Source organism: Eriocheir sinensis, chromosome 46, assembly GCF_024679095.1.
Source record: "Eriocheir sinensis breed Jianghai 21 chromosome 46, ASM2467909v1, whole genome shotgun sequence".
In the NCBI taxonomy this organism is placed as follows: Eukaryota; Metazoa; Arthropoda; class Malacostraca; order Decapoda; family Varunidae; genus Eriocheir; species Eriocheir sinensis.
In genome coordinates, this window is record NC_066554.1 from 665197 (window position 1) to 687500 (window position 22304).

General features: G+C 42.8%; 1 protein-coding gene across 2 annotated transcripts in view; it reads left to right on the forward strand.

Moving 5' to 3' along the window:
• LOC126980965 (glutamate receptor ionotropic, delta-2-like) overlaps positions 1–22304 on the forward strand; it is a 104672-nt gene that overhangs the window by 73118 nt on the left and 9250 nt on the right. The window contains exons 1-6 of one of the 2 annotated variants that reach the window (XM_050831451.1): positions 9070–9168; positions 14554–14760; positions 14909–15099; positions 16930–17064; positions 18681–18806; positions 19389–19519. In XM_050831451.1, the coding sequence (XP_050687408.1) occupies positions 9085–9168; positions 14554–14760; positions 14909–15099; positions 16930–17064; positions 18681–18806; positions 19389–19519 (874 nt within the window). In that variant the 5' untranslated portion in view covers positions 9070–9084. Of the gene's footprint in view, positions 1–9069; positions 9169–14553; positions 14761–14908; positions 15100–16929; positions 17065–18680; positions 18807–19388; positions 19520–22304 lie in introns of those variants that run through there. The other variant, XM_050831452.1, reaches the window with a different exon arrangement.

Sequence of the window (22304 nt, forward strand, 5' to 3'; positions counted from 1 at the left end):
TTTAGTCACATTCTTCTGGGTCATATATCACCCCGAGGTAGCAGTGCACCGCCCCAGGGAGGCACAAATTATCCGTACTGACGCCAGAGGGAGTATTGGTCGACTTGTGCTGACATTTCAACATGAAGGATAAAGAAAGTACTTGAGGATATACCTCAGTGTTATATGCTAAGTGACCATACGCCCGAATGATGCTGATAGCTGTGAAACAATCTCTTTACAAAGAAGAAGGGAAGGAGCTGCTTGCCATGGCATGGACAGCGGCGGCGGCGCAACATGGTGTGGAGTGGTGGCGGGCGTCGAGCAGGCCCGGTGACGTCATTCTGGGTGGGCACATGTCACTCGGGTATGCGGACCTTCTTCGTGCTGCCAGTGTGTATACTAATTCTCCTGCGTTCATTCGTGTTCAAAATGCTTCAGGCGAGCGGGATGACTCTGCATGCAGCGCTTCTCCCTATTATGCACTCTCCGAGGGAACCCCATAGTCATTTAGTTACTGGGTTTTTTTCCTGTCATCTCCTCCTTTCTTCTTGCGTCATCACTGCAAGCCACACAGACAAAAAAAGGGCAGCTTTGGTATCCTTTCCTTGAACGCCATATTGGTGGTGTTTGGTTGCCCGACAGCGCATCCAGGTTATTCCAGCTCCCGAAACTACACTCCGTGGATGCTTTTCTGCATTTGTATATAAATAATTCATCATTAACCAATAAATCAGAGGCAGTGGTTAAGAATTTGCTGTGACTGACTGCTTCATCTGACTGTTCATCTAATTATTCCTTCATTGTTGGCTCTGTTTGGCAGGAGTCGCCAGTTCGTACATACTGCTTTTTGTTAACGTGTGTATATGGAAAATATAGGGATCGCGTAATATGATTTACTATAATGAATTAGACCGCTCAGAGTACACCCTACTGCACGGGCACCTCATTGCACCTATGTGCCTGTTTCATGGTTTAATGTACGATTTGGGTTGAGGCCGTTGATCTGAGCCTCGTGATTAAGATTTAGAAGGGCATATTCTCATAGGCCGTAAATATGAATAGCACACACGGTATATTTCGATGATACAAAATACCGCCCTTGAATGAGATTGGCGTGGAGAGGGAGCGAGAAGCTGGTGCCAAGCGAGGTTGAAGAAAACCGTAGAAAATTCTTTTCAACGCCCTTAGGTAGTGATCCAGCAAGGTCCTGTTAACGTAATAAATCCTACTTATATAAAAAACTTTGTTTAGAAAAACATTACAGGTCACATTTATTATTTACAAAACTGCTCAGATGAAAATAGTAATGGTGATGCGAGTGTGATGTGTGGAAACCTTGGCGGCGACAGGGAAGAGATTGGTAGTCCCTGTCGTGGCGACAATGAGTGTGACAATGAAATGTGATTGTGTGTAAAGAGGAGGCTATGTGTTAAAGGAAGTGTTTTTAATTACAGTGGTTGTATTAGACAAGGTTGGATGTAACATGAAAGGACAGAGGAATACGGGGCTTCTGAGCTAATTGTTGCAGATGCAGTAACTGTGAAGATAAATGGTTATTGCATGATAATCGTCTTTGTAGTAAAAAGGAAGAGAACAGAGATGATAATGCAAGTGGTTGCAACCGTAGAAGTGATGATACTGGATGCGGAAATGGAGCTAGTATAGATGATGGGCAGCACTGATATAGGTGACAGCTTCGGTAACTGAGGTGGTTATATTAATTTTAAAGTGGCAATTTCGATATGAAATCTTTAGAAAAAAATATGACGATAGCAAAAAAAAAAAAGAAAAAAAATGGAGTGGTAGTAATGCCGACAGTGGCAACGGCAGCTCCCATGATGGTGGGCATAAGACTGTTTTGCTGAAGCAATCATGAGGTGGGAAAGTAACGGATGTGACTGCCTGGTGTGATGACTGTGGCACTCAAGATCGTTGCTCGTGGAAGCGATGGATATCATGTGAGGTTGAAAAATGTGTAGCCATTACTTAGACATACTCACGCTTTTTATACACTAACTGGTGAGATCACTGACCTCGTTCCTATTGCTAAGCAAGGTAGAGATAATTTTGATTTGCATACTACAATACTTCTCCACTAAAGTTTTGTTTTATGTCAGGCAGCTTGAATAACAGGTTTCCAATCTACGTCCTTTGCTACTGGTTGATGTATCTCCTTAAGACCCACCACACCAATGATCACCAGAAACTGCGATCCTTACACTTTTCCTTTAACAAGTTTCTTTCTTTCTACAGTAAATGTGGCAGCTCAAGAGCACAAATAGAGTCCATTAGGACCTGTTCCAGTAAGGAAAAAAAAGTTAAGCGTATTGTCGGATTTAGCTAATGGGATGTCCTGATACTCCCTTTTTGAAAGCGTTCAAGTCAAAGGAAGATGGAAATATGGACGAAGAAAGGCTATTCCAGAGTTTTCCATGAAAGAAAGAAAATACTGGTTAACTCTTGCATAAGGACTTTGGACATCTTGAGCCCCTTTCACACTGTGCCGATTCTGGGCCACGACAACCCAGCGACTCGGGGTTTACGAGGTCTTGGGTATGAAATATTGATGTGAAAGGGTCGCACATAGTCGGAAAGAGGTCTAGAAACGATCGCCGGATGCTGATTCGGCAGTGTGAAGGGGGTCTAAAAGTCGCTGGGTTGTCTTGGCCCAGAGTCGGCACAGAGGTGAGCTAGGAAAGAGAATTTTCAGCTGCGGGGCCGCGGTAGTGGTGGAGGGAGGCATGCTGTTAACAAGATTGAAGTTAGCTTGAAAATATTGATAAAAAAATAGAGACAACATTAAGGTAGTATATATATATATATATATATATATATATATATATATATATATATATATATATATATATATATATATATATATATATATATATATATATATATATATATATATATATATATCTCCCACTGCATTATTCGTGTTTCGTGTTGTACTGTTATGCTTTACTATTGTCCAGACTTCGACTCTTATTTAGTCTCCGCTCCTCTCGGTGAGGTCACCCAGAAAGAAAACGGGTGTATTTACGGGTTAACATTCTTAGCGCGGGGCAGACTAGGAGGTGAGAGGGCAAAGAAGCGGGAGTTGCTCAGCCCTATAGATGGTATGAACGTGACGTCACGATCCCATGTAAACAATAACAAACCGTTGGCTGGCCGTGGCAACCGCGAACACCGCAACGATGGTTAAGCAGTGTTGGGCTTATGGCTGTTCAAATAAGGAAGATAGAGACAATGTCTCATTCTACAGATTTCCTAAAAAATCCACATCGAAGAAAAGTGAGCTTGAAGCGGCCATAAATCGCAAGAACTGTGGATAAATGACCGACCCACCGATAAAATAAAAATCTAATCGGCTACAGAGGTAGACTAATATTTGTCAAAATAATTCAAGTTGTACCCACAACAAGGTGATTTATCAAAACACTGCCTGGGGTCACCACAGAGGTATATAACTCTGTGGGGATAACAGTATCAAAAAGCTTAAGAACCACTGATATAGATACTACGTACATTAAACAATCCCACTACATATAAAATATCTTACCTTAGCTGTGATGATGCACACCGTGGAAGCATTCCCTTGATTGATGTCTGTGATGAGTAGCTCACTGACCCATCCAGCATCACTTAAGAACAGAAGAACATATAGGGAGACCGCAAGAGGCCTAATGGCCTACACGGGGCAGCTCCAGATTCCCCCCAGTATACCACCTGTCATCCTCGTCCATGTAGCTATCCAGTCTACTCTTAAACCAAGCTATCGTCCCTGCACTCACTATATGTGATTGCCGAGTCTATTCCATTCCCCCACCACCCTATTACTAAGCTTTGCAATGCCTGCCTATTTCCCTCCTAAATCTATACTTTTCTAATTTAAGTCCATCACTGCGTGTTCTATCCTGCTGGCTAATTCTCAGTACTTTACTTATATCACCTTTGTTGTAGCCCTTGACCCATTTGAATACTTCTATCAGATCTCTCCGCACTCTTCGTCTTTCTAGTGAATGTAAGTTGAGATGTTTTAGCCTATCTTGATATGGGAGGCTCCTCAGTCCTTGAATCATCTTGGCCATCCTACTCTGAACTGATTCTAGCAAGTTGATGTCCATTCAGTAGTGTGGGCACCCAAACTGGACAGCATAATCTAAGTGTGGCCTAACTAACGCAATATAGAGTCTGAGGCTGACCTCTGCACTGTTGTTGGTTACCGTCCTGTTAGCCCTATTCCTCGCACTAATACATTGTTTCCTTAGTTTTAGGTCAGAGTTCACGAACACTCCCAAATCCTTTCACACTCTGCTCTACCTATCGCTGTGGAGTCCAAACTATACACGCGTAATGGGTTGCGAGCTCCTACACTTAGTACGCTAGTTCCTACACTTACATAGTACGCTATCATTCCTACACTTAGTACGATAGTTGATGCAGTCCACCCTGCAGGTGAGGGGCACCAGTTGGGTCTCATTCTGCATCACGCAGGAGGTGGACTACCTCGGTGCTCCCAACATGGTCCTCATGCCGTTTTTCTGCACCACCTCGAGGCGTCGCTGCTGGTGCCGGGACAGGGCTACGAGGACAAGTGCACTGTAATCCACCAGGGTAGTACAGCCGGAGAACGGAGAAGCGGCGCCCGCCCACGGCCGCGTCATAGCCCTCATGACGTTGAGCCGGGCCTGCGTCCTTTCCCTCAAGTAGGTGACCTGCTGTGTGAAGGACAACTGCTGGTCTATCCACACCCCGAGGTACTGGTAGGAAGATGTCCAGGCCAGCCCGACTCCCTGGACGCGCAGCTGTGCGGCAGGCGTGGTATCCCTGATGGCCATGGCCCGGGACTTCCAAGGTGAGATCTTGAGCCCCAGCTCCTCGCACTTGTCGGTGATGAGGTCAAGGGGCTCCTGAGCCCTGGCGTGCTTGTTGCCCCTCCCGGTGACGACGAGGGAGAGGTCGTCGGCTTAGCTCAGGAGGGTGGTGCCCTCCCGGAAAGGAAGCGCCACCAGCTGCTCCATCAGCAGGTTGAACAAGCATGGGCTGAGTAGGCCGCCCTGGCCTGGGGGGTCCCGTTCTCGAAGCCCCTGTAGGAGGATTTCAAGCCCTGGAACTTGACCCTGGCCCGCCGCTGTTGGAGGTAGTCCTGGAGCCAGGCGAGTAGGCGTCCTCGGATCCCCTTTCTCACGAGGGCGGCGAGGATGGCGTGTGGGCTGGCTAGCTCGAAGGTTTTTTCTAGGTCGAGGAAGACCGTGATGGTGGGTCGGTTGTTGGTGTGGGCCAGCAGGATGATGAGTCTGTCTGCTGTGCTCTGGCCCCTAGTGAAGCCAAACACGTTGGGGTACGGACTTCCCATGCGCCACTGGAGGCGAGACAGCACCATCCTTTCGGCAGTTTTGCCTATGCAGCTCAGGAGGAAGACTGGCCGGAAGCTGTTTGGCTCCATGGGCTTGGGGATGGGCTGTATGTCAGCGTCCTTCCAAGCTGGCGGCAGGCGGCCTGCCAGCCACGACGCGTTGAGCAAGGCCAGCAAAGCGGCGTCTCCGGCGGGCCCGGCGTGTGCCAGTATGGAGTAGGTCATGCCGTCCGCCCCCGCGGCTGTGTCTCTCCCTCTCATCGCCCTGACCAGTTCCTGTGGCGTGAAGGGCTGGTTCGTCACGTCAGACACGTCCCGCGCCTCCCTGACCGTCGCGTCGTGCTGCGGCCGTAGTTGCTGCTGGAGTTAGCGGGTTTGTGGGGGGAGCCGGTCACTGGAGTCCCTCGTGGTGAAGGTGTCTACCATCCTTTCTGCCTCCTGGCGTGGGTGAGGGTGGGCGGCTTGGCGGGGCGGCGCCGCACCTGAGGCTTTTCCACAGCTGGCCTAGGGAGGTGTGCTGGTTAAAGGTGGCGCACCATTCCAACCATTTTGCCTCTGGCTTTTAGGGACACCTGCCGCGCACGAACCACCAAGTCCTGCAGGAGCCTCAGGTTGGTGGCGTTAAGGTGCTTCCTGTACAGCTTCCTGTGCATGTTGACACGGTGGTTGTGTTCCCGCACCTCCTCGTTATAGAACCACCAGTCGGGGCGTCGGCGGCGGCTTGAGGTGCTCCTGGGGATTGCCGCGTCTGCTGCCCTCTCTATGGCCGCCGTCAGGTCCCTCTCTTGCCGGTGTAGGTCTGTGGACGGCTCGTAGGTGGACCACCATTCTTCGAGGGTGGCTCCAGTCCGCTCTCTTGACGTTCCACCGCGGGGGCGAGAGTTGGGGAATGGGTGGCGCCACAGCAAGGGTGGTGATGGTGCAATAGTGATCGCTGGTGAGTGTGGGGTGCACCTGTCAGGTGGCGTCGGGCAACAGGAGATAGGGAGATAACTCCCTAGAGCCTGGCCTGCGACTAGCGATCACTCTACGATCATTACTTCTCCACACAGATTGTCGGGGCGGCGCCGTCGCCACATCTGCGTGCGGTCAGTTGGGAGACTGTGCTGCCAGACTTACGTTACGACCATCGTAAGTAGATATTCCTAAATGCCGACCATTGCCGACGTCAAAACGACATTGTTACGACGTTGTTGAGATGGACATAATTTGTTTATTGCCGTCGGATGGCAGCTATTAGGGAGGGCGCCGATTGTTTTGAAATTTTCAAAACCGTCGGCGTGTGGCCTGACGCGCCGCGACGGTTGGTGAGATAATTATATTGATGCCGTAAACGATTCCCGGGATAAATTGAAGATGGTCGGGAAGAGGCATGGCGACCGCCGTAGATGGCGACATTTTCTAACGGCGGGAGGCATCGGGAGTCAAAATAGTGAATATGTGATACTAGCACAGTCTCAGTCAGTCACATTAGAGCCATCTTTAGCCTTATGAGCACATTCTTTAAGTAAAACAGTTGCTTACTCTCCGAGAAACTTTGAATGTTTAGCCCACACTTAGAAACCACTTAAAGTTTATTCCAAGCCTGGTTCCAATGGCGCTGGCCGCCTTTGCAACACCCAGGTCACCGCTAAAACAAAACGACGAGAGGCTAGGAGGCCTTCCTCCCTTCGGGATGCCAGAGGATCTCAGATTTTGTCTTGTACCTATCACAGGCGGCAGGCTCACCCGATGGGAAGGCATATAGGAAATCTGCCACTCGGTTAATCTTATTCTAACTGGCGGGGATTATTGTTCGACGGAGAAGGATCGTCAGTCCAGATCGGGGCTTGGGCGAACTACTAGCCGTGAGTAGGGACAAGGAAACCCTGAAATAATATAATTCCGCACCACTACCGAGAGTCTCCCTTTAATATCAAAACTGTTACAACTGATGTAGGCTGAACGCAACGCTGCTGAATATCAAAAGTAGAAAAAGAAGCATAATCACAATGAGGAAAACCTTCAAACGTTTAGTATCGACCTTTTAAAATAATCTAATTTTATAAGAATGCATAACTTTCCGTGTTTTTGTTTATTATAGAAACAACTACAGAAACTCGTGTTGAACAGTCTGCGGAGACCGATGGCAGCAGATGGAAGTAGTCTGGCCAGGGTAGTGCGTGTAAGGTCAGTCTGACAAGGAATTTAGAAAACCTGGCAGGCGAGAAGTTGACACGCGACTCTTCCATTATTCAGAAGGACCTTTCAGGGTAAGACGAGCGAGGGCAAGGGTGAGGCGAAGATGAGTAATGGACAAGCTCTGAAAAATATAAAAGAATGTCATTACAAACACGAACAATAAGCGCGCTCTGATATGAAATTGAATTTAAATTGTCAACGAATCTCTCTCTCTCTCTCTCTCTCTCTCTCTCTCTCTCTCTCTCTCTCTCTCTCTCTCTCTCTCTCTCTCTTCTTCCGATTATGAATTAGTACGCATCAACATTACAGCTCGAACAGCAGTGACTGAAAGTGAAATAATGGTGCCTAATTACAAAAGAGATTTGTTTTTAGAAATGCGATAAAAAACTAACAGAAATACAAATGTCAGATGATTGCAAGATAGAGGATGCCTGGCCAAACTTTTAAAAATCAATTACTCACTCACTCTAGAAGAAACCATCCAAGTGAATCAAGAATGAGTTCCAGGGGACAGCATGAGCCAAGCATAACTGGCGCTACCATAAAAATTGCGTGCGCCATGACGGGCTTGGGCCGACCACCAGGCCCCTTAAGAAACCATATATATATATATATATATATATATATATATATATATATATATATATATATATATATATATATATATATATATATATATATATATATATATATATATATATATATATATATATATATATATATATATATATATATATATATATATATATATATATATATATATATATATATATATATATATATATATATATATATATATATATATATATATATATATATATATATATATATATATATATATATATATATATATATATATATATATATATATATATATATATATATAAACATATATATATATATATATACACACACACACATAAGGTAAGAAAAAGGATCAAATGAATAAATGAATGGACTAGTGTGACACCTTGGGAGAGAAAAGCCGCAGTGAAAGATGAGTGACATATGTGGTGTCAGTCTTTGCGTCACCGTGCATGTAATGGAAAAAATCAGTAAAAGAAGAGAGACCTGAATAATACATGCGGCCCAGGAGCTGCGACGTACATTTGTCACGCAGCTTGAGGGGTGCGATGTCATGTCTCTGAGCGCGGCAGCCAGGGACCACAGTGGGGCAGGGGGGAATAGACTGACTTTGGTGCTATATACTTCTGCTGTTTAATCCTTAATCATATTGATATCTCATGAGGCTCAATTTCTACTAAACATCATAACGTCAAGGTATGGAATCTTTGTTATCTCTACTCCTCTTAACATTCAGTCTAATTATTTGCATTTGGTGTAAAAGTAAAATCATCGGTGTCAATTATTCAGAGTACTCAATACTCTTCCCTCTACTCTAAAAGTAAATAAAACACATGACGGCCATATAATCCAGCAGTACAAAATCATTCTTCGGAAATATTCTTTAGTGGAGTGATGAGAGGTGGTGTCTTGGATACAAAAGGGAACGTAACGTAGCGGGCCGCGTCACTCCTTGGCCGAGAGTTGCCAGTAGAGCAATGCTTTGTATGCTGGCGTGTTTCTTGCTCGGCCTGGCCGGGGCGGCGGCTGTGTTAGAGCGGAGCAACTTACATACGGCGGTCGTGAGTGTGTTCAAGTTCGTTCCATCATGCTCCGGCGTGAGCTGTGCTGGGTGTCTGTCTTATATTTCTTTTTATACACACATCATACATAGGTTTCATAAACTTCTTGCATGAGTAAGTATTATTTGTTTAAGGCTTTCATCAGTGTTTGTGTTTAGCGCTTTCGTACTCTTGGAATGCACATCAAACAGGTCTGGGATTGTCTTGTAACTGGTTTCTCTTTCTTGAGAGTTATGCAAGCTGCAGATTTTTGCCCAAATGTAATGGCTTTATTTTTCTTAGCGAATGAAAACTTGAATACAGGCTGTCCAATCACTTTCTGCATGATCTTACGTCCAACAGTATCATGTTCATGCACATTCACTCCTTCCTCAGCCACAACACCAGTGACAATGCTCCTTAAAGAGGGGTCTGGGGAGAATGGTGAATGAAGGACAAGTTTTGACCTGACCTTCTCCAAGTCAGCAGCATCTCTCTTCATCCTTGCCTCAGTCAAATTTTTGTGCTGCTCAAATGTTATGTATGGCAAGTTTGTGAACTGCATTGCGATGTACTCTGCTGTTATAAGTTGTGACATAGTTCAAAGGGCTCTCTGATTTTCAGCCAATCCACTTCTCCGTGTCATACCTCCAGTGATCTTCATTGCCCTCATCAATGTTGTCTCGATAACAAGATCCGCGCTGAGGCCTGCCCAAAACTTGCTGCTGCGACGTATAACATAAAAACCCTCTTCAAATTTCTTGTATACTTCTGGGTGACTGATGTGCAAATGAGCCATCTTTTGGACATAGAAGTAAGCTGATTTTAAGTAGTTGTAATGTCCAGCTTCAGCGAATATTGTCAAACAATCAGAAACAGCAGGAAGGTGCATCAGCCACGAACCTGTTCGTTCAACCTTTATGAGTGACCTAGCAACTTCTACCATGCTTTGGTAGTTCAGCCATAACTGACTTGTCTTTGATGTAGTGTCCAGTTCCATCTTCCTTTTCTGCAGCTCTACATATATTTTACTGAGGGTCTCTGATGTGAGTACAGCTTCTAATGTCCTTTTACCATTCAACAGTGCAGTATACATTTCTTCAGATTCTTCAATCATTGCTGCCAAATGTAGATTATCATCTGCTTTATCTGACACTATCATGTGGTTCAGGCATTCTCTACAAGATCTAACAAAATCTGCAAATTTCAAAATTTCGGTGTATCCTACTTATTGAATAAGTTTATTTTTTTCGCTCCCATTGGTCAAATATTTAACCAATGTCAAATTTATTTATAAAGTGTGATTTCTCGGCCCATAAAACACAGGGTCAGACATCAAAACCATCTTCTTTGGGTGAATAGTTAGTGAAACATAGCCATTGTAAGCTCTCGGCAGCCATATTGGACGCCATCTTGAGTATATACCATTTCCGGAAGTTGGATATTACTATATTTTTAGTATGTCATTTAGCATGCTCAATGGTACCAGAATCCGTTGAGAAACCTTTTATATCAATTTTTGGGGGGTAAGGGGGTAATTTTTCGTATATTGACTGGATTATAAACCAAACTACAAGAAAACGCGTCACTGTCTGGCGAGTTTACGTCATCATAATATTGAGACACATACCTCTTACACTTCGTGTGTAATCCTGTCAACGAGAAAGCATTCGACTCAGTGAAACCAGCAGTCGTGCTGAATATGATTTGACGATTGGATAAGGAGGAAATCAAGTGTAGAGTTAATGAATACATACAGAGATGGAACTGAGACTTCATGCATGTACTGAAAAAAAAGGATGATAACTGTTTCCAGTGTGGTTAGAAAATTTCAAATAGATTAACGAGTAAAATAAGGAAACCAGAACAGGAAGCTATTACATACGTCATCTTCAATTAGGTACCTCATGACGTTATTTTTTTGTGAACTTAAAAGCGAACTGCAGCATGTGGTAGAAGAATTAAAAGGGTAATTATAAAATTAGGCATGAAAATGAGAAAACAAGATTCTAAAGTAATGTTCATCAGTCAAATCGAAAAAGAGGAAGCCCCACACAAAATAAATGAATATGTGTACGTGGAACAACTGACGCCATCCACCCCCACTAAGAACCTGAAATAAATAATAGTACACGACTGGACCTGAGTGCTTTCGGAAAGCAAAGTAACATATTCAGAAGCTCTCTACCGTTGTCCTCGAAGTGAAGAGTTTTCAATCAATGCGTTCTCCCCGTCATGATATGCAGGTCAGACGTGGATATTGACCAAGGCTGTGGAAAGGAAACTGAGTAGTACAAAAGCCGAGATGAAGAGATCAATACTGGCAGTCACTATAACGAATACGAAAATGCAAATTAGTAAGAAAACAAACAAAAGCGGATGGCAAAATGAAGGCAAATAAAATCAGGAAATGGTCTCTCTCTGATTGGTGATTGCTGTGCGAACGCGCGTGCTTCGCAGAAAGGATAATTGTTTGCCCTTTATTTTACTACCTCTCCCCTGTATCTACCTTCACGACGTAGCGCTCTGTAAACATAGATACACATTTACGCAAAACACCAGTGTTACACTCTTTCCGTCCTATTTATTAGATATTTCCAAACTCCACGTGGCAACGCCGCCGTCACAGGTGTGGAGAGCGACCTGACCTGACTTTCCGTAGCTGCAATAGGTAAATTATACTAACTGCTTCAAGTTATTCGCTTGATTTCTCAAAACCATGTTTTTTGCACTTTAAAAATATCTCCTCTTTTGCACTTCTTGTTATACACATGTTTCCTACTGCAGCTTATGAAAGTATGTGTTGGGAATAGGGTCTTCTATCGAAACTATTGTTTGAAATTGATTTTGATTTTTGAGAAATATTTGTCTTTTTTTTTTAATCGAACTTTAAAAAAATATTTTTTACTGTTGTTTAAAACCAAACGATAGCAAGTGTTAATTTCCTATCCTTCCTGATTAAAATGCTTTTTCTGAATGAAAGAACTCGGCCCATAAATAAGGTAGGAGTTACACTTAGAACATAAGGAATTTAACATGGGATTCGCGGTTTTACAACCCCCTTATGCCAAATCTCTGCATTAGCAGATGGCATGGCTCGGCAGTTTTCACTCATTGTGTTGGAGTGGTTATAGAGGCAGTGCAAGAAACACGAGGTGCCCAAACCCTATCCTGATCACCAAGAGCAATGTTTATGTGGTTTCTCCTTCTTCAGTAATTAGCTTTCTTTGTCTTTTTAGGAGAAAGCTTGCCTCACACGTAACAAAATTTAATCTAGATAGCTCAAACAATCACGAACTTTACAAGATGCTATTAGACTGTGTGGCCTGAAAATGGATTAAGGGGAAATGCCACTATAACATATGGAATAGTGACCAGACCAAAAAAAATAACATTCTGAGGTAAAAATGAGGAGCAATACACAAAAAGACTAACCATATTCACGATACTCCAGGCACTGAGCACTGAGCACTGAACAGTGAGTACCAAAGCCAGGAGTGGACGCTGCTTGTCTAAACCTGCACCTCACCGCCCTCACACTGCCACGCCCTCTGATAACTGTATAATTTCATGGACTAAGTTACTCCTAGATTAAGCATTTTCACCAATTATGAATTGATTTTATCGTTATGTGTTTTAAAATTAAGAAAGGGAAAACGAGTCAGAATATTAAAAAGATCCTGAAAAAATCTTAATTTACATAATACAGCATTATCTTAAAGTTAATTCTAATTCTACGAGTAAAAGTACATATAAAACCATACATTTCGCACTACGTGCAAAGTTGTTCTTGGGGGACCCAGAATTTTCAATACACCCAGCTTATAATAAGACATTAGATTAAGAAAAAACACAGAATATCCTTTACACGTTATCATGTGAGAGCCACCTTTTGGCATGTGAGACAGGCAAGTGGAATAGGCGGGACGAGGCCGCCTGCCGCCTTGGTGAGAGGCTGTGTGAGTGGTCTCGTGAAGATTGAAACATATGTGCAATGCCCAAGAACACAACATTCATGACAAACGTATGGCTTTATTAATATATACACGATCTATTTTCAGACCAATTCCTCACAAATGCGACATGCAAAATAATCCAGAAGTTTTATCCTATATAACAGTGTATGGTATTATCAAGAGGGGTTTTCCTATATGTCGTGGTTTGTATCCTACCGTATTTTATCGTTTTCCATTTATGCGGTCTCGTTTATTTATACATTTTTACTTTTTACTTTATTAATGTTTCATGTGTATGTTACCTTTCATACGTTTAACCTGGTATAAGTTATGAGAAATGTACATGTTGTCTTCTTGAAAGTGTGTGTGTGTGTGTGTGTGTGTGTGTGTGTGTGTGTGTGTGTGTGTGTGTGTGTGTGTGTGTCAGTGTTTTGCAGTCTTAGGACCGAGGAAATAAATTCCTGGTCAATATGAACCGTACGTTGGTTGTCACATATTTGCCGATGACAAAGAAGGGTAATAATGTGTTTGTCAAATAACAAAGACATGTTCATGAAAGACCTGAGCTGATAAAGTAAGAGAAATTATATATACAAAATAAGGCGAAGTGAAAAGAAGGAACATTTTCTTTTTACAGGAGAAAGGCAGCTGAAGGGCACAAAAAAGAAAAAAAGAGCCCGCTGTTTAAGAGGACAGTTCTTAAAAAAAAAACAGAGGGCTCAGAATTATTTGAAAAAGCATCTTGATACTCTTGAAATGACGGGTTATCAGATGTTTCACAAAGACAGAAGTGTCGTCTCTCGTTCTCCCTGCTCAGGTCGGCCATCCTATGTCTCAGGGGCACCAGACACTCTGGCCCAAAAGCCACCAACATCTCCAATATGGACTATGAAGCCACAGTGGTGGAGAGTGACATTAGGGTGGGTCGGGAGTGACATGAGTAGGGAAGGAAAGGGGGATCTAGACGCAATAGATGATAGGGTGTTATGTATCGATTTAGTGCTAAGTAGTATTAGTGATATGGTTGGATGCCACAGTCATTACCGAACAGAGCTGGGGCTAATGACCTCCAAGCTATGGAGCCCACCATGATCATGTGTTGGGAAAATAAACATGGGTGGAGGTATCTTTTATGTAGTAGTAGTAGTAGTAGTAGTAGTAGTAGTAGTAGTAGTAGTAGTAGTAGTAGTAGTAGTGGTGGTGATGTAGGTAGTAGTAGTAGTAGTATAGTAGTAGTAGTAGTAGTAGTAGTAGCAGTAGTTGTAGTAGTAGTAGCAGTAGTAGTAGTAGTAGTAGTTGTATACTATAGTTGTAGTTGTTATAGTTGTAATAATATTGGAGATGCTGTAGTTTGTTGTCCAAGCAGTAGTAGGACATGCAATGGGCGTGGTAGTAGTTTTGTTTGAATGCATTCTACTTTCCTCTGCCTTTCATCTCGCTCTCCTGATAGGTTCCCAGGGCGGCCTCTGAGGAGAGTGAGGCGCGGTCGCTCCTGTCGGAGGTGGTAGCGAGGGAGATGGCAGGATGCGCCGTGGTGCTGCTTTACGACTCTCCAGATGCCCTCACACCTCTGCCGTCTGCCCTGCTCCACCACCCTTACGGTCTTTCCCTCATTAATCTCGCCGAACTGGATGCAGCTTCTTCTCTTAACCTGAAGGTGAGGCTATATCCAGTAATAACTTGCAACGTGTATTCGTTACATATACCCCCGGAACTTTGTAGAATCTAACGTCATTGTCCTAGATTTTGAGGCATCTTGGACTTCAACACCAATTATGGATTAGTCAAGAGACTTTATCATGCAGAGCCAAGTGGACATGAGCGACGCGAGAGTGTGCCGAGGGGTTGTAGTGATTTCGCACGGAGGGACGTGGCAGCGGCTGTTTAAGGAAGAGTCACACCTGTGGGAAGGGAACACCCTCACCTTACTTCTGCTGCTTTCCAACGGGAACCATTCCCTTGATGCCTCGTCACTGCTCCTCCACCCGACCTTTAGGTGAACACACTACCATGAGTTGTAATTTGAGATGATAAGTTTTTTATAGCTTTTGATAGTGTTTCTCAATCTTTTTTTTTTTCTTGATTAATCTTTTCCAATCGTATTCATTTTTGCTTGTAGCCTTGTCGCTCTGACAGTCTCTGTTATTTTCTTGCTCCTTCCTCATTCATTCTTTCTCAAAATTGCTAGGAACCTCCGTTTCCATTATTACCTTTCCAACATCTCTTCCATTGTTGTTTCACATTCAATTCATATATTGACTGATATTGACTGATATACAGATTAAATGACTGATTTTCTTTTTGTTTTGTTTTGTTAATCTATCATCATCAACTATAGAATACCTTTATTTGAATCTCAAAGTGGAGCACATTTTCACTTACTCTCCCTTCGCTGAAATTTCCATCTTTGGTAATTATAATAATCAGTGTTTTGATTGATCTTTTCGCATTAGGGACTGTAGCTGCCTATAACTAACACCAGAATTCTAATTCTCTAAACATAGTATGCCTCCGTGGTGAAGTTGTTAACATACCTACAGTCATTCTAGGAGAAATTGGCGGACGTGAGGATTCCGCGGAGGTCTCTCCTTCCGTACCACGGTGCCACATCTCTGTCTCCAGTTGTGGGATTAGAGATCAGGTGTGAAGTGGACCACCATTAGCCTCCCTTCATTTTCTCCTCCTCCTCCTCCTCTCCTCCTCCTCCTCCTCCATCTCTCTCTCTCTCTCTCTCTCTCTCTCTCTCTCTCTCTGCCTATAAGACAACATATATTGTCCGTAATGCACTCATGATCCAGTTTAGCGCAGACTCTTTCAATAGTTCTTTCACTAACATTAGTGACTCGCTATTCTTGCAGTTACTCTTGTGGGTGGTATAATAAATCCTCTGTTGTTTTTTTCGTCTAAAAAGTACTTGTTAACATTGTAACTGAGTTCTTTCTCGTGGTTGTGCAGCCAACGACGACGTGGAGAGGCAGGGAAAGGGAGGGGTGGGAGAGGCAGAGGCGGGAGCGGGCCACCCATGGGCCCACCTGCTGAGCCTTCCATGACCTTGAGAGCTGGGCTCTCGATGTGTAGAATGACAACGTTGGAATACAACGATGTCAAGTGTCGTGGTATTTATACAAAATCTTTTTGGCTAGATGCCAGAAGTCACGGGAAGAATTATAGGAAGCAAGGTTTTGGCATTTTCTATTAATGAATGAGTTTTTGGTTAGTCGGAGAATAGATTTGGCACGATTCCGGGCAGAAATGTAAAGATTATGGTTAGCGGGTTACCTTTCTACTCCTTCCCAAATCAGTTAAAATATCATGGTCATCACCATTACTATTATTTTCGTATTATTATTATTGTTATTATTATTATTATTATTATTATTATTATTATTATTATTATTATTATTATTATTATTATTATTATTATTATTATTATTATTATTATTATTATCATTATTATTATTATTATTATTATTATTATTATTATTATTATTATTATTATTATTTTTATTATTATTATTATTATTATTATTATTATTATTATTATTATTATTATTATTATTATAATTATAATTATTATCATTATCAATTATTATTATTATTATTATTATTATTATTATTATTATTATTATTATTATTATTATTATTGTTACTATTATCATTATTATTGTTGTTACTATTATCATTATTATTGTTGTTATTATCATCATCATCATCATCATCACCTATTGTTATTATTAGTAGTAATCAACCTTAATTTATAAGCATTATGATTTTCTTCTCATATAACTTTTGCTTTATTATTTTCCTTGTTCTTCCACTGGTACAGATTTGCGCCTCAGGTGGTGGCGGCGGTGCGGGCGGGGGTCGACGTCTGGACGCTGCACACCACCAGCCTGTTCACCGGAAGCCACAGACACGGCACCTCCTCCCTCGGTGTGTGGAAGCCGAGCTTGGGCTTTAGGTAAGGCCAACCTATAAATAAAGAAATATAGTTCGCGTGACGTATGGAGACATAAAAAGAAAGTTACTTTCTTGTTGTCACTGAGAAAGTGAAGTTAGTGCTTGTTTCACTTCAGAATAATTTTTGTCTCATTGATTGGTAATCTGCAGTTATTATCATCATCATCATCATCATTATCATTACTATTACTATTACTATTACTATTATTATTATTACAATTATTATTATTATTATTATTATTATTATTATTATTATTATTATTATTATTATTATTATTATTATGTAGTAGACTAGTAGTAGTGGGTGCAGGTGAAAGGACAGGCCTGGCTCCTATTCCTTAACCCTCTCGCACACGATGACGCGTTTAGCGTCATCAAAGGGTAAAAGGTCGTGGCGCACGATGACGCGAAACGCGTCATAAAAGTAAAAAAAAATTATTAAAAATTAAGTTTTCGGTGAAAGTGCGTCAAATTTGGGAGTGTCATTTGTTGGGATAAGTTTCTTAATGGTGACATATGGCAACCTTTCTAAGGAGCGTAGATGAGGAGCTTTGAGTGATTTTTAATTGTTTGCCTACTCTGACGGGAGAGGAAAAAAATACAGGTTTCTTGGTGTAACTCGGGAACTAATAGGTGTAAGAGGATTTTGAAGATACCATAAGAATTCTCACTAAATTTTGCTTCGAAACATACATTCTGCTAATAAAGTTGGCTAACAAAATTTCGAGCTAGCGAGTGGGGAAGAGTTGGTACCTAGGATTTGTTGTCTACAATACTCTATACTGAGACTTGAAACAAGTTTGTATTGTTTATATATATATTTTCCTCTATTTGTATTTGCGCATATTCTAGTACAAGTCTTTATGAAGCCATTGATACCAAATTTATTGGGGTACGATATATCTTTCCAAATTCAAAATTCATTATGGCTAAACGAAACATTGTCTCGGAATCCCCATATTGGGGAGGGGCCATAAATGCCCTCAGATCGAACTTTTTTATGGCACCGACTATAAGAGGTGTCCTGATAACTCTTCTAGCTTCCGTTTCATGAATTTCTGCAACATTCGCGGTTTTTACTCTAACTTCCATTCTGTGGAAGACCATGGTGCACCTCTCCTCCTGTAAACCTCTCCTTCTCTTCCCAGCCGAAACATGTGCTTGAGGCTATACTGACAGTAATCTCTAGTCTGATCCCTCATACTATCTTTAAACTAGATTTCAGTCCAAAGCTGGATGTTTTGTCAAGAACAGTCAAATTTAGTCAAGCGAAGTAAAATTTAGTCAAGCAAAATCAAATTTTGTCAAGCGAAGTCAAATTTAGTCAAGCGAAGTCAAACGAAGTCAAATTTAGTCAAGCATTGAAGGGGGAGGGGGAGAGGAAAAGGGGTGTAGTAGGGTGTTATTGAAGGGGGGAGGGGGAGAGGAAAAGGGGATGTAGTAGGGGGTTATTGAAACGGGGGATGGAGGACTATTGAAGGGGGGAGGAGGAGAGGAAAAGGAGTGTTTTCAGTTTAATTACGTTTTTTAATTTAATTTATTTATTTATTTGAAAGTAAGTTTTTTAATTTGAAAGTAACCTCCAAATGCTCAAGGAGGTCCCTCTCTCCCCGTCAGGCAAGGGGAGCGGCTCTTCCCGGCGAACAAAATGAACAACTTGCAGGGCTTCACCTTTACAGTGGCCGCCTTACCCTACGAACCCTTCATCACGTCCGCCGACAACCAGCTCACAGGACCCGGAAAGTAAGCTTATGGCGACCCACTGAGGCTTTGCCCGTTTGACTTCCCAGGTTGGTCAATCTCTAAACACACACACACACACACACACACTCCGTGGTGCAACTGGTTAGAGCACTCCGCTGTCAGGCTTCACGGCCCGACAGGGCGGCGGTTCGAGCCTGCTCAGGCCGGATTCTTTCCGTTGATTAGGAGTGGTTACTGTCCCTCCTTGAGCAAGGGGGATGGGGTGTGGTGTGTGAGGTCCTGGCAGTACCCATAGATCGACGATAAAGAGCACTTGCTCATGTCGGGAGGGTACCTGCTGGCGATTACGAGTCCAACACGTGATCAGACCGTAGTGAATTACACACACACACACACACACACACACACAAACACACACACACACACACACACACATCACACACAAACTAACAAAGAACGAAGAAATATTTCGTGGTCGGATGAAAACCCACACAAAACAGGTGCTTAGACTACAGAGAGAGTAATGTTTATGCAATGAATGCTGAGAATGATACTTGTAGGGGAGGGGGAGGTAGAGCAGGCAGATAGCAGTGTAGGTGATACGAGCTTGCCTGTATACAGATACCGTGGACTGGAGGTTCGACTGCTAGATGTCTTGGCAGCGGCGGCCAACTTTACCTATCACTATGTGGCCCCGGTGGACGGCCAGTGGGGCAGACTGACGAAGGATGGCACTTGGACGGGCATGATTGGTAAGGGACGGGCAGTAGAGGAATACTAAATGTATGCCTGATGTTTGCAACTCATGGCAGTCAAGTTATAGTTTTTCGGCAATGGAGTTCAGCATTATTTTAGATACCTCATCTATTTCTCCACCTTCATCGCAAACACTGAAGCCATGAAGCCGCGGATTAACTTCAGAGATGGGATATAAGAGATGCATGTTTTTTTCATTTTCGGTAATCGATGGGCGATTAGTAGGTTAGTAGGGGAGGGGGTACATTTACTTTGGGTTCGGCATGAACAAAATAATAATAATAATAATAATAATAATAATAATAATAATAATAATAATAATAATAATAATAATAATCTGTTTATTTAGAAAATGCATCCGTTAAGCTAAAAATGTACATATTATATTTACATTGTGAATAACTAAAAAGAAAAGTTTAATATGCAAGGGGTCTATGGGGGTAGGTAATCTACATTAACAGTGGGAAAGTTGTGATGATGCTTGTGCGGTGGGGAGGTAGAGTGCGGTGTGGTCGTGAACGATGAGTCGCGGGAAAGTAATCTTTTTCCGGATGGCGAGTAGGTTAAGTCCGAGGTCATCCCCATGTCAAAAAGCGTGGTCAGGTAGCAGCAGATGGCGGGGAGGCAGGTAGAGGCGGAATTTGCGGTCACTCAGGTATGGGCTTAGCGGTGACGCACTATGCCCTGCAGCTAGCGAGACAAGAAGGGAAGAGACGTTACTGTTCGTGGGAACAACTGCACAGCCTCGATGGTGAGCGAGCTGCATCTTGCCCCACCTGAGTGACGAGGCCTCAACACTGCACTGCGCCTGACCAGACTTAACCAACAGCAGGATGGAGCAGGACCTCGGGCGTAGGCGGGGGGGGATGAAAGGGTGCAGCGGCGACACACCGACGACGACGTGTCCAGTGTCTCCACACACGCTCTGCACTCACTGTTTATCACCATAATTTAACTTACTGTCACAAAAAGAGTTCCTTGCGATGTTGTGTTTCTGCTAAAATGGGAAGAGGTGAAGGGGAGGGGGTCAACAGACTGGCCCAGGGGGACTGCTCGCTACGGAGCGCCGCGACCCATGTCTAACCTAGGTCAGGTCTTTAGGGGGTGCCTATAAGGATCTTCAGCCAACTGTAGCCATTTGTGGTTGAAATTCCGCCGATTGATGCTCTTGTTTCCACTAGTGCACGCTCTGTAAGATTTTCTGCATTCCATAAGCTAAATACTTGCTTGGCTTTGGTCGTCAGTGTGCATTCTAGAGAGAGAGAGAGAGAGAGAGAGAGAGAGAGAGAGAGAGGGAGATTAATTTCTCTTAAGAAAAGAAAAGTAACTGCAAAATAATAGCCTAGTTTTCTTAAATGCATAATAACAACTTAGTATTCGTAAATGCAAAATAATAGCCTAGTTTCCTAAATGCAAAATAATAGCTTAGTATTCTTAAATGCAAAATAATAGCTTAGTTTAAAAAAAAAGACAACAATGCCCGCTACTCACTGCTCCTAAAAAAAGAGTCCAAAGAAGTGGCCGAAAGATAGGTCAATTTCGGGAGGAGAGGTGTCCTGATACCCTCCTCTTGAAAGAGTTCAAGTCGCAGGCAGGAGGAAATACAGATGGAGGAAGATTGTTCCCGAGTTTACCAGCGTGAGGGGTTAAAGAGTAAAAATGCTGGTTAACTCGTGCGTAAGGAATTTGGACAGTAAAGGGATGAGCTTGAGTAGAAAGTCGTGTGCAGCGGGACCGCGGGAGGGGGGGAGGCACGCATGCAAACACTAATTAATAGCCATGATCGGTTATGTTACGAAGTCTCTCAATTTCAGTCGGAAGGACTACACAACACTGGTCATTTGCTGAGTGATAAATTTCAGGCTTCTTGTACCTCATACAATTTATGCATTTCTTCGCAGCCACGGAGCAATCCTTTGATCCCAGAGCATTTGTAACACTTTGGGGTCTCTCCATTGTTCTTGTCAGTGCAGTTGGCCTCAAGATGGCCGTATCTCTGACAATGATAGCATATAATTGCATGGTATCTGTCTCTCACTGTATATATTCCCCATTCTAATTTTAACTTGTCATGATTCTTGTAAATCAGCTCTCTCTCAGTTGGGTCGCACCTCAAAATGTAGTACATCATACCGCCAGCCGCAGGCTTACTAAAAATCAACTCAATTTTATTCTCCACACCCCGAATTGTGTGTAAGAACTCATTGCAGTCCAAGATGGGCTCCTTTATTTTGTCCTTGGTCTCCTCTTTATGCACATTACATATTGTGATTTTTGGTTTCATCTTTCCAACATTCTTGGTACTAATTTGCTCAACAGACTCCAATTTTTGAGCTGCCTCATCCCTTGTGTTCTCATTGTCAAAGTTCATGACAATATTACCTCCATTTGTGAATCTTGAATCAGTTCTTAGAATGCCATTTTATGCCTGTGAACTTCATCCTTCATATCTGTTGCCTTCCTTTCCTGGGCAGAAGATTTCACAACTAGGATATTCTTCTTGACTCTCCTGCTTCTCTTCGCCACCTCAGCCCAACTGGATTCAGCATGCTCAGCACGTTTAAGCGTGTCAACGACTGATCCCAGCTCTTCCTGCACCTTCTCAGCCCTTGATTCAACCTCATCCTTAACCACAAATATTTCTTTAGATAATTCTTGCTTGAATTCATCTAATTTTTCCACAATGCTGGTAGCCAGAGATGCTTTAAGAAGGCATAGGGTGCATATCCAATTTAAGTAAGCATATACTTGAAATGTACATGGCTGTTTGCTTTTTTTATT